At 37.4% G+C, this 12,493-nt stretch overlaps 1 protein-coding gene across 2 annotated transcripts in view; it reads right to left on the reverse strand.

The window, feature by feature from the left end:
• Window positions 1-12,493, reverse strand: part of LOC149842385 (NADH dehydrogenase [ubiquinone] 1 beta subcomplex subunit 2-like) — a 58,030-nt gene that overhangs the window by 11,084 nt on the left and 34,453 nt on the right. Inside the window, exon 4 of one of the 2 annotated variants that reach the window (XM_089999113.1) lies at window positions 10,639-10,704. The exons of the other annotated variant lie outside the window; for it this stretch is intronic. Within the exon in view, the coding sequence (XP_089855239.1) occupies window positions 10,639-10,704 (66 nt within the window). The remainder of the gene's footprint in view (window positions 1-10,638; window positions 10,705-12,493) is intronic. 2 annotated transcript variants of the gene reach the window in all.

Here is a 12,493-nt window from a genome sequence, read left to right on the forward strand (position 1 = left end):
TCATGAATCAAAAATGTGATATGCAATTGATTGGTTTCCTGTTACTTGTTTACATACGTCATGCTTTATCTCAGCTGTGTTTTTCATTGACTATTCACTTACATTGCATGCTTGTTACAAAGTACATCTGCAAAATCATAGTATTCTCCTATGCAGACTGGTTGTAGTCTGATTCAAATTACTTCATCATTTTTCAGGAAAAGAGTAAAAGATTAAGAGCGGTTGCAGGATGGTTTGCGGATCAGAATACATGATTTATTGTGTTCCCGGGATGTTTAAATTTAATTTGGTTATTGTCAATTATGTCATTCAGATATTTAGAACTTTAAACTTATGTTTTAACTTTTATTAGAAATGAAATGAATGTTAGTTGCTTTGATGATTCTTGTGACAGGCCTGAAATGTTTAACCCAATCAATTCGAATAATTTCGCTGAAAAAAAATAAAAAATAAAATAAAATTTTCTTCAAAATTTGGGTTAAAATTCGTGGCGTTACAGCACAACTATGAAACTCTGAGGAAAATTAGTTCAAACATATTCTCAAGTCTCAAAGCGAGAGTTATGTTTTTAAATAAAGAGTTTTAGAATCTTAAGGGCTCCATGACTATAACGGAGTATCTGAACAAAATGAAGCAAATTACTAATCAACATGCCATGGTCGGGAGTGAGGTTTCAGAACGAGATAAAGTGCAACAATCACTTAATGGACGGGTCAGAATATAACGTCCTCTACACAACTATAACTTGTCTTCCTAAGTTGTCGACTTTTGATGCTTTGCGCCCCAAATTACTTCAATTTGAGATGAATATGTCTGGTACATTAGATGGATCTTCGGTAGCAGCTAAGAATCATAATATCCTTTCTAGGATGCAATAAGGAAGAGGCCAAGAGGGTATGCGAGGAGGACGAGGATGTGGGCATGCATAAAACCAAGGAGGTCGTGGACTTCTTTCACTCCCAAATGTTCCACCACTAGCGAACCAAGGTAAAAAGATTCTGACTTGTTTTATATACAAAAAGCTAGCCAAAGATTGTTGGTTCAAGGATGACCTGAGGTATAACTCTGAGGCCAGAGTGCAAGGGAAGTATTCAAATAAACCAGGAGGATCAGGAACAGAGGCACAGGCACTTGTGGACAAGCAGCTTTTACTGGCAGCTCTTGTAGGGACACGATAACTCCAATGATCCACAAAATGATCAAGTAGTTTGCTAACGTGAACTCTGAGGCAACGAATCATATTACTGGGGATGAAGGTAAATTCCAAAACTTGGTCCTTTATTTTAGAAAAGATAGAGTTATCCTTGGAGATGCACTCATCACCCCATCACACACAGTGGAAAAGTTTTCATTCCCATGTCTAATTCTAGTCGTCAGTTATCTAATGTCTTTCTTGTTCCCAACATCAAAAAGAATTTTGTCACTATTTTTAAGTTACATGATGATACTGATTTGTGTGCCATTTTTACTCATTCCTTTGTTTATGTGAATAATCTTCACATGAAGACGTTCGTTGAAGGAAAAAGACGAGAATATGTACCTTTTCAAAGAAGATCCATCAGTTAAAGTCAAGAACAAACTACTAAGGAGTCTAAGAGTCTTCTTGTTTTGTCAATGAATGAGTCAAATAAGTCAAATGTTTGGCATAGTCATCTTTTACAATGTAATAAAGCTTTTATTGAAAAGCCTATTTCTAGTAATTTGATTTCAAAGTCCGGTTCAAGTCAATAGTCAATGAGTCGTGTTTGTCCTAGTTGTCAGATATCCAAGAGTCGTGCATTTCCCTTTGCATCTATTAATAAAAGAGCTTTCATGTTGTTTGAAATTGTCCATTATGATGTGTGGGGATCTGCTTCCAATGTTTCTTCTTCTGGGAGCCGATTCTTCATGACTTTTATTGATAACTACTCGCGGTACACTTGGATATTTTTCATGAAACACAAGAATGAAGTTTTTAACATTTTTAAAATTTTCATGCTATGATTCACAATCAATTTTCTCTTGCTATCCTAAATTTTCAGTGTGATGGTGGGGCCGAGTATTCTTCAAATGACTTTATTGAATATCTTAAGAGAAATGAGATCAATCGAAGAGTGTCTTGTTCTCGAACACCTTAGCAAAATGGTCTTGTTGAGAGAAAGCACAGACACATTAAGCATAAGGACGGCAAGCATGAAGAATTACAGCCTTAGTCACATGAATTTTATCAACCATGGATGAGTGAAAGTTTGTTTCCAAGGGAATTTGATGAGTTCAGCTAAGGACACATGAAAGAAATTAGTTGCGAAGGGGACGCTCACGAATAATGTAGGGCAGCAAGATAGTGATATGAGTTCAGTTAGTTGGCAGCAAACAGCAAATGTTGATGATTCAGCCCCACAGATTGACAGGTTCAAAGGGTTTGTATATAGTCGCAGAAATAAAGATATACCTAACAATCTTTTACAGCAGCAAAATGCAGTCCCTCAGGTTGATCAAGTACCTTTAACAATGAGAAGGTCTGGACGGGTTCAACATCCTATTGAGAGATGGGTCAGTTATGAAAGTTTCAGCACAGAACATCAAGCATTTTTTACTGCAGTCTCAAGGCAAGAAGAACACAAAACCTCAAGCATTCAAGTCTAACAGGTGGATTGAAGCCATGAATGACGAGATAAACGTTTTGTACGAATATCAAACATGGGATATTGTATGAAGGCCTTTAGACAAAAATGTAAACATGGGATATTGTATGAAAGCCTTTAGACAAAAATGTGTGGGATCAAAATGGGTATACAAAATCAAATATAAACCAAATGACATCATAGAGAAGTATAAAGCTCAATTTGTAGCAAAGGGCTTTACTCAAGAACATGGGTTAGACTACGAAGAAACTTTTAGTCAAGTAGTGAAGATGGGGACAATTTGTATCATTCTATCCCTCGTTGTTGATCATGGTTGGATGTTGAGTCAATTCGATGTTAAAAATATGTTCTTGCATGGAGACTTGAAGGAGGAGGTCTATATGGTACAACCTCAAGGGTACAATGAAAAGGAATCTGGCAGATATGTGTGCAAGTTAAATAAAGTGGTGAATATATGGATTAAAACAAGCTTCCAAATCATGGTTTGAAAGTTTTTCTCTTGAAATTCAAAAGCATGGATTTTATAGATCTCTTGATGATTCACTCTTCATTTATAAGAGTAAAGGATGGATAATCGCATTATTGATTTATGTAGATCATATAATAGTTATAGGAAATTCAAAAGAACATTATTGAATTAAGTCTTGAGACACAGGTTCAAAATGAAAGATCTATGAAAGTTGACATACTTCCTAAGAGTGGAGGTTGATAGAGGAAAGGATACTCTAGTGTTGACACAACACAAGTACACCATTGATCTCCTGAATAAGGCTGGTATGAGAGACTGCAAGCCATTGCTAACTCCTAGCCCTCTACATCAAAAACTCAGTTGCGATGAAGGAGAGATATATGATTATCCCATTAAATACAGGAGCATCATGCTTCAATATCTTACTTTCACTCGTCCAAATGTTTATGCAATGAATCAGGTTTCACAATACATGCATTGTCCACAAACTTGTCATGTATAGGCTATTAAAAGAATTCTTAGGTGCCTTAAAGGTACACCCGAAGATGGTCTCTATTATAAGAAGAGATATGGAAATGACATGCTTAGAGTAATGGTGGCCTTCTCAGATGCAGATTGGGCAAGGGATCCAGATGAAGGTTTTCGGGAGAAATTTAGATTCATGGAGCAGTAAAAAGCAAAAGAAGGTTGCACGTTGCAGCCTCCTCAGAAGTAACTTGGATTAGATAATTTGTTGAGTGATTTGGATCAGAAAATACCAAGTTTTATTCTTTGTCACAATCAAAGTGCGATTAAGATTTTCCTTCATCTTTTTCAGCATGGAAGAACAAAGCACATTGAGATAGATTAGCATTTCATTCGGAGTAAGATATAAAATGGTGAAATTTAGGCAAAATTCATTGGAACAGAAGATCAAGTGGCAGATTTGTTTATAAAGACTGAGCAAACATCGATTTTGGTAATTGAAAAGCAAGTTGTCCATGATTCTCGCCATGTACAAAACTTGAGGGAGGCTAATTCGACACGATAGATCTGGATTTGAATCCAAATCCACGTCTAGATTCAGATCCATGTTATTCCTTTAGAGAGTCATGGTTGTTCATATTCTTTATTGTATTTTATGTTTCTTATTTTACCCCTAGTTAAATATGATGTTGTATATTAAAGTTAAGGGTAATTTTGTACATGTAAATTTGTCTTAATATAAGAAAGCCTCTCCCACACATCCCTGTAAAAGTATCTTCAACAAGATACTTTAGTCGATAACACAACAACCTTAAGAATAAATGTGTGAACATACACACCCAAGAACACTTGTGCACAACAAACACAACACACCGAATCACAAATGTGCACTTGCACCCATAAGTTTCATAAACACTAAAGAGGTTGGGCTATAATCCCAAATCCCTTAGAGAAATACAAGAGGAGCTGCCCATATAAATAGGGCTTGGAGGAGGCCTTGGGAGGGGCTCCACATAGTCGTTGGAGCCCCTCCAACGGTCACAAATGTGACCGTTGGAGGGGTCCAACGACTAGTGGGTTGGGCCCCTCCCAATGCATGTACAATGCATTAAATGCAAAAAACAAAAATACAAAAAGAAAAAGAAAAAAGAAAATACAAAAAAACATATTCTTGAAAAAGAATATGTGTAAAATTCCTAAACTACCCTTACTATGACTATATATATTTTATATATATAATTGGTAAATACATATACATATATTATATATATATGTATATGTATTACCTTATATATATAAAATATATATACAAAATTACAAGTTTGATTACATAATTTAACACCCCCCCCCCTCAAACTTAGGGCAAGATGACCGATAGTTTGCCAAGAAGGAAGTTGAACCGCGGAGCGCACGGGGCTTTAGTAAAGAAATCGGCCAACTGATATTCGGACGTGACATAAGGAAGGTCGATAACTCCTCGGAGATATGCTTCACGAACATAGTGACAGTCCATTTCGATGTGTTTTGTCCGCTCATGAAAGGTGTGGTTCTTTGCAATGTAGATTGCACTTTTGTTGTCGCAGCATAGCTTGGTGGGTCCTTCAATTTTGATCCCCATGTCTTCTAGCAGTTGGTGAATCCAAACAATCTCCATGGTAGTAGTGGCCATGGCATGATATTCAGCTTCAGTTGAGGAGAGCGACACCTTTTGTTGTTTCTTGCATCTCCACGAAATTAGTGAGTCTCCTAAGAACACACAAAAACCAGTGGTGGAGTGACGGTTATTTGGGTCACCTCCCCAATCTGAGTCAGTATAAGCAATCAATTTTAAATCAGAGGAAGAGGACAGAAAAACTCCCTTATTTAGAGTACCCTTTATGTATCTTACGACCCGTAAAATGGCACTCATGTGAACGGATGTAGGCGCATGCTGAAATTGACTTGCAGTATGGACTGCATGGGATATATCTGGTCTGGTAATACTCAGATACATCAGGGACCCTACAAGCTGTCTGTAAGGTGTAGGATCCAATAGGGGAACTCCATCATCAATTTTCATCTTTGCTCCTACTACCGCAGGAGTTTCACACAGCTTCTCATCTGTAATACTTGACCTGTCAATGATCTCAGAAGCAAGCTTAGTTTGAGATAAGAAATATCCTCGAAGAGAGTATGCCACTTCAATTCCCAAAAAATAAGTTAAAAAACCCAAGTCAGACATTTCAAATTTATCTTTTAAGATAGATTTTATACTTTTAACCCCGTTAGAATCACTCCCAATGATGAGCATGTCATCAACATACAGAAGCAAAATAACAATCCCTGCATTGGATTTTCTAACAAATAGAGCAGTGTCAGTAAAACAAGAGGAAAAACCATTCTCAATCATAACAGAGTTACATCTATCATACCAAGCCTTGGGAGCTTGTTTTAGGCCATAGAGTGCTTTCTGAAGACGAAGCACCTTTCCCTTAGGAGTCTCCATTCCAGGAGGAGCATCCATGTAGACTTCTTCGCTTAAATCGCCATTTAAAAAGGCATTTTTCACATCCATTTGATAGATGTTCCATTTGTTGATAGAGGCAACGGTTATAAGACATCGAACAGTGACCATACGAGCTACAGGAGCAAAAGTTTCTTCATAGTCAATACCATATTCTTGACTATATCCTTTTGCAACCAAGCGAGCTTTATACCTTTCAAGGGATCCATCACTTTTAGTTTTTACTTTGAAAACCCATCTGCACCCTATTGTTTTCTTGCCTTTAGGAAGATTTTGGAATTCCCAGGTTTTGGCTCTTCTCAGAGCCTCAAGTTCATTGTCCATGGCATTAATCCATTCAGGGCATTTACGTGCTTCTTTAAAATTTCTAGGTTCTATATAAGAGTGGATGGCACTAAGGCAGGCTCTATATCTTGGTGAGAAAGAGTCATAGGAAATGAACCTAGAAGGAGGCCTTCTACTTCTCTCAGTTCTACGAGGGATCACTTCATTCTGAGAGGCACTGGAACTGGCATCATTATATCTGTCAAGAGCACTCCTAAAGTTGTTTTGATCTCTATGAGAGTAGGTGATAGGGTCTCTAGGTAATTCAATAGGTTGATGTGACGAAAGAGACAAGGAGATGTTTTCCTCGGTTTCAAGTTCATTTGGGTTACCTTGATCTGACTCATTATCACTAGTATCATCGTCCTTATTCAGTAAATCAAATAAAAAAGAGTAATCCATATTTTCATTATGGGGGTCACAACTTTCAAATCCACTAACATTTTCCAAAAAACTCACTTTCCTGAAAACATACAACTTATCACTTTTGATATCATAACAACGAAACCCCTTTTGGGTTTCAGAATAGCCAAGAAAGGCACAAGGAATGGCCTTTGGAGAAAGTTTGTCATTCTTATCAGTAAGAACAAAACACTTACACCCAAAGACCCTTAACCTGCTATAATCAGGTTCCTTATCATACAGTTTTTCAAAGAGAGAAATTTTGTTTAAATTTTTTGATGGAAGTCGGTTTATGAGATAGACAGAGGTAAGAGCTGCCTCAGCCCAAAGATTTTTTGGAATGTTTTGAGAAATGAGCAAAGTCCTAGTTGTTTCAATGATGTGCCTGTGTTTTCGTTCGGCTAACCCATTTTGTTGAGGGGTTTTTGGACATGATTTTTGGTGAAGAATTCCAAAATTTTCAAGATAACCCTTAAATTCATTTGAGAGGTATTCTCCTCCAGAGTCAGACCTAAAAATTTTTAAACATCCATTGAATTGATTTGAAATCATCATGTGAAAATTTTTAAAGGTTGAAAAAACTTCATGTTTATGTTTAAGGAAATAGATCCAACAAAACCTAGTATAGTCATCCACAAAGATTACATAATATGAAAAAACTCCTTTAGACATTACCGGAGCTGGTCCCCATACATCGGAATGGACAATTTCAAATGGTTTTGTCGTAAACATGGATCTTTGAGGAAAGGGCAAACATTTCATTTTCCCAAGAATGCATTCATTACACAAAAAGTCACTTTTACAAAGATGTTTAACAAAAGGCAAGTACGAGATTTTAACAATATTGGGATGACCCAATCTCTTATGCCATACATGAATGTCTTTGTTTTGGACGACGTTGCAAAATTGACTCTTGGGAACTTGAAGAAAATCTACGTAGTAGAGGTCTCCTCTTCCAGAGCCTTCCCCAATCAATCTCCCGGACTGGCGATCCTGTATCCAACATTTATTAGAAGAAAATTTTATATCGCAACCATGGTCCGAGAGTTGGGAAACGGAAAAAAGATTTAGGTTAAGGTTTGGGATAAAACGAATTTTTGGAACAAAGAAGTCTTGTTTTTCAAAATTACCTATTCCTTTAATCTCAAGAGATGTACCGTCCGCAGTTGATACAAAGGATGGAAAAGCACTTTTAGAAAAATTTGAAAGAGTGCAATAACTAGGGGTCATGTGAAAGGATGCCCCGGAATCTAAAAGCCAAGATGTCTTACCGGGGGAAGAGGATGACATAGCGGCTCCGGAAGTACCTCCCTTGAGAAGAGGTTGTAGGGCTTCCACGATTTGTTGAAGAGAAAGAGACTCACTTGATAAAGGGGGTCGTTCTTCAACTTGAGATGCCATAGCCGTTGCAATCAATTTCTTCCATTTAGGACACAAGGGTTTGATATGTCCGGGTTCTTTACAATGATAGCAAGTTACTTTGCTATAGTCTCTTTTGCCATACCGATCATTTCCTCCTTGACCTTGATTCTTGAAATGAGGAGGTCTATAGGTCCTCATGTTATTTCCCGGTCTTGACACGGCATTAGCCATTTCACCATCTTCTTGAGTAGAAGAAGTAACAAGAATGCTAGGGTTATTTTTGCCAATCCCCATACGGGTTTCTTCACCACTTAGCTTGGTGATAACATCTTCGAGTGAGGGGGATGTGAAGGCGGAGAGAAGAGAGGACCGAACTTGTTCAAATTCGGGTCTAAGGCCATTTAAAAAATTGAAGAACCGGTCTTCTTCAAGATGTTTGTGCCTTAATTCGATAGCCTCACCACTCCATTTAGGTTCAAGGATTGCGAGCTCGTCCCAAATAGAGGATAATTCGGCAAAGTACTCCCGAATGGTCATGTCATTTTGTTGGAGAGTTAAAGCCCTCTTTTGAAGAAAGTACTTGTGGGATAGATCTCTTGAGGTGTACATTTTCTCAAGATATACCCAAGCTTCGGAAGCCCTTTTAAATTTGATGATGTTGGCATTTATCTTGGTCTCAACGGATGAGAAAATCCAAGATAATATCTTGAAGTTCTTCATTTCCCAATCATCATGTTTCTTAAAATACTCTTCAAGGGCCTTTTGTCTTTCATCCCCTTCAAGAATCTTAATATCACCTCCTTCAACAATGGTAATTTTGGGTTCCGGTTCTGGTATGGATCCATAAACGTAACCCCAAAGCCCCTTTCCTTTAATATGGGCTTCCATATTACCGGCCCAAACATGATAGTTTGAGCCATTAAGCTTAAACCCAAGAGAGAAATGGGAGTCTTTTTCGCCCATTAGAGAGGAAAGAATGCAAGAGATAGTATGTACCTTAATTACTTTTTGCGTCTTTCTTGACAAAAGAAGCTCCTAAAATATTGCTCGAAGAAGATGATCCTCTTTGATTTCAAAAAACTTGAAGGCACGCTTCCCGAGGAATGCAAAAGAAGGCGAGTCGCAATTCTTCTTCTTCAACGAGGCTCTGATACCATGTAAAAGTATCTTCAACAAGATACTTTAGTCGATAACACAACAACCTTAAGAATAAATGTGTGAACATACACACCCAAGAACACTTGTGCACAACAAACACAACACACTGAATCACAAATGTGCACTTGCACCCATAAGTTTCATAAACACTAAAGAGGTTGGGCTATAATCCCAAATCCCTTAGAGAAATACAAGAGGAGCTGCCCATATAAATAGGGCTTGGAGGAGGCCTTGGGAGGGGCTCCACATAGTCGTTGGAGCCCCTCCAACGGTCACAAATGTGACCGTTGGAGGGGTCCAACGACTAGTGGGTTGGGCCCCTCCCAATGCATGTACAATGCATTAAATGCAAAAAACAAAAATACAAAAAGAAAAAGAAAAAAGAAAATACAAAAAAACATATTCTTGAAAAAGAATATGTGTAAAATTCCTAAACTACCCTTACTATGACTATATATATTTTATATATATAATTGGTAAATACATATACATATATTATATATATGTATATGTATTACCTTATATATATATAATATATATACGAAATTACAAGTTTGATTACATAATTTAACAGTCCCCACATTGGGAAAGACGTGTTTTGCTATTTTTAAACCTCTCTTCTCCTAGCTATCTCTTTTCCTCTCTTCCTTTTCTTCTTCTATGGTGGTGCAGCCCTGATTTACAGATAGTTCCTCTCATGTATTCATCCCAAGCATAATGGCAGTCTATCTCAATGTGCTTTGTTCGTTCATGGAAAATGCGATTGTTTGGAATATAAATTGTATTTTTGTTATCGCAACACATATTCGATGGATTGAAGATGTTTATACTCATACCTCTGAGAAGATTCCTTAGTCATACAAGCTTCATCGTTGTCATAGTCATTGCATGATACACGACTTAAGTAGAAGACAATAAAACTTTTTGTTGCTTCTTGCATCTCCAAGAAATTAAAGAATCGCTTAAGAAAACAGAAATACCAATTGTTGAGATTCTATCATTAGAGTTTCCCCCCGAATTTGCATCAATATAAGCAAGTAAATCTAAAGACGAATACGAGGATAACAAAAGCACTTTAGTGATGGAGTTTTTAATGTATTTGACAATCCTTAATACTGCACTCATGTGTATAGTGGTTGGGGCATGCTGAAATTGACTTGCTACATGAACGACATGAGGTATATCCAGTCTAGTGATAGATACAGAGGTGAGTGATCCAATCAGTTGTCTGTAAAGAGTAGGATCTTCAAGCAATGTTTCATTTTCTAGTCTAAGTTTCGCATTGACAACTTCAGGAGTCTCCACCTTATCATTAGAAATTTTCGACTTACCACAAATATCAATAGCAAGCTTATTTGAGATAAGATACACTCTGGGTGAGTAAGCAACTTCAATACCTAAAAAATATCTCAAAAAAACCAAAACAGACATATCAAAATTTTTCTTTAAGATGGTTTTGATTTTATCAACTCCCTTTTTGTCATTTCTTGTGATTATCATATCTACATATAGTAGAAGAATAACAATGTCAGGACATGTATTCTTGACAAAAAGAGTCAGTATAACAAGAACGATAACCCAAATTGATCATAGCATCATTGAATCCATCATATCAAGACTTAGGGACTTATTTAAGACCATAGAAAGCCTTTTTTAGTTTAAGAGTTTTTCTTTTATCAATGTTAAACCCCGACAGAAGATCCATGTAAACTTCTTCATTAAGTCCTTCATTGGGAAAGACATTGTTAACATTTAATTGGTAAATGGGCCACTTATGAATGGATGCACCAGTTATCAAGGTTTTTACACTAGTCATTCTTGCTACCAGTGCAAAGGTTTTCTCATAATAAATCTCATATTCTTGAGCATATCCTTTGACAACTAACCTAGCTTTGTATCTTTCTAGAGAACCATCAGTTTTAGTGTTGACCTTAAATACCCATCTACATCCTACGAGTTTCTTTCTTAATGGTAGGCTGACTATTTTTCAAGTATGGGCCTTACGAAGGGCATCTAGTTCTATGTTCATGGTATTAATCCAATGGGAATAATTTTTAACCTCATTGCAATGTGATGGTTCATGATAAGAGTGAAGTGTCATTAGACAAGCTCTATAGTTTGAAGAAAAGGAGTTTTGCTAGTATAATAAAATTTTCATTAATTCATGGTATGTAAAAATTACATTAAGTTGATGAGAGATGAGCCAACAAAGTAGTAAATAAATCAAGAACATTCCTAAAAATAGGACGCAACCAAGCTACATCTGATTGCCCAGGCCAGCCCATAAACAGATGAAATATATCCAGTCGTGGAGCCACATTGAGGCTAAGGTGGGCATGTGGCCACCTTGTCCTGAAAAATCCTCCTCGGGCAGTATTGGGTCAGGGTGGGCATCACCAAGGCCCTCCCCTGAAACCCTCATCTTCGCCTCTCCGGCCATCTGACAATCATCTCCCCCTTGTTCAGCAGCTTCCTACGGTGCAGGTGCAATGTTGCAGTGACGGGTCTCTCTCTCTCTCTCTCTCTCTCTCTCTCTCTCTCTCTCTCTCTCTCTCTCTCTCTCTCTCTCTCTCTCTCTCTGTATATATATATATATAGATAGAGAGAGAGAGAGATATAGATAGATAGATAGATATCCAACTCGCATACTTTGCTCGATCTCAATCTTGTTCTTGACACCCACGCCAAGATCAAATTCGAGCATTGTCTACAAGTTTGACATCTCAGGTTTTCCTCAAACCAGGTGTGCCCTATTCGATCCAACTCCTACCATGTGGTAGTTCAGATGGAGATCTTTTGATAGAAATTGGGATTAGGGTTTTTCGTTCCAACTTCCAACTGATTTAGGATTCTCTGATTTCTAGTTGGTGTCAAAGAATTCGGGGGGTTTTCCATCTTTGTCTTGTCTCAAATTATGTCGTTCAAGATGTTCTGGCATATGGCTGGCTTGTCCACTGCATCTCTTGCAAGTTCTTTCTCTTATTGTTGTTTTGATTTTTTCAGACTGGATCTTAGTGGGTGTTTGGAAAAATGATGGGGGATTCAATCCCCTTTCTTTTGGAGTTGTGGGTATCTCTTTTAGTTAATGGATTTGATGTTTTGAATATCGTTATCTCGTGTTTATGTTGCAAAAGTAGGCTAGGCTTGGTAGAATCATAAATTTGTGGTTGGAAATCGAGTTTCTTT

Source organism: Nuphar pumila, chromosome 3, assembly GCF_984573655.1.
Source record: "Nuphar pumila chromosome 3, dmNupPumi1.hap1.1, whole genome shotgun sequence".
In the NCBI taxonomy this organism is placed as follows: Eukaryota; Viridiplantae; Streptophyta; class Magnoliopsida; order Nymphaeales; family Nymphaeaceae; genus Nuphar; species Nuphar pumila.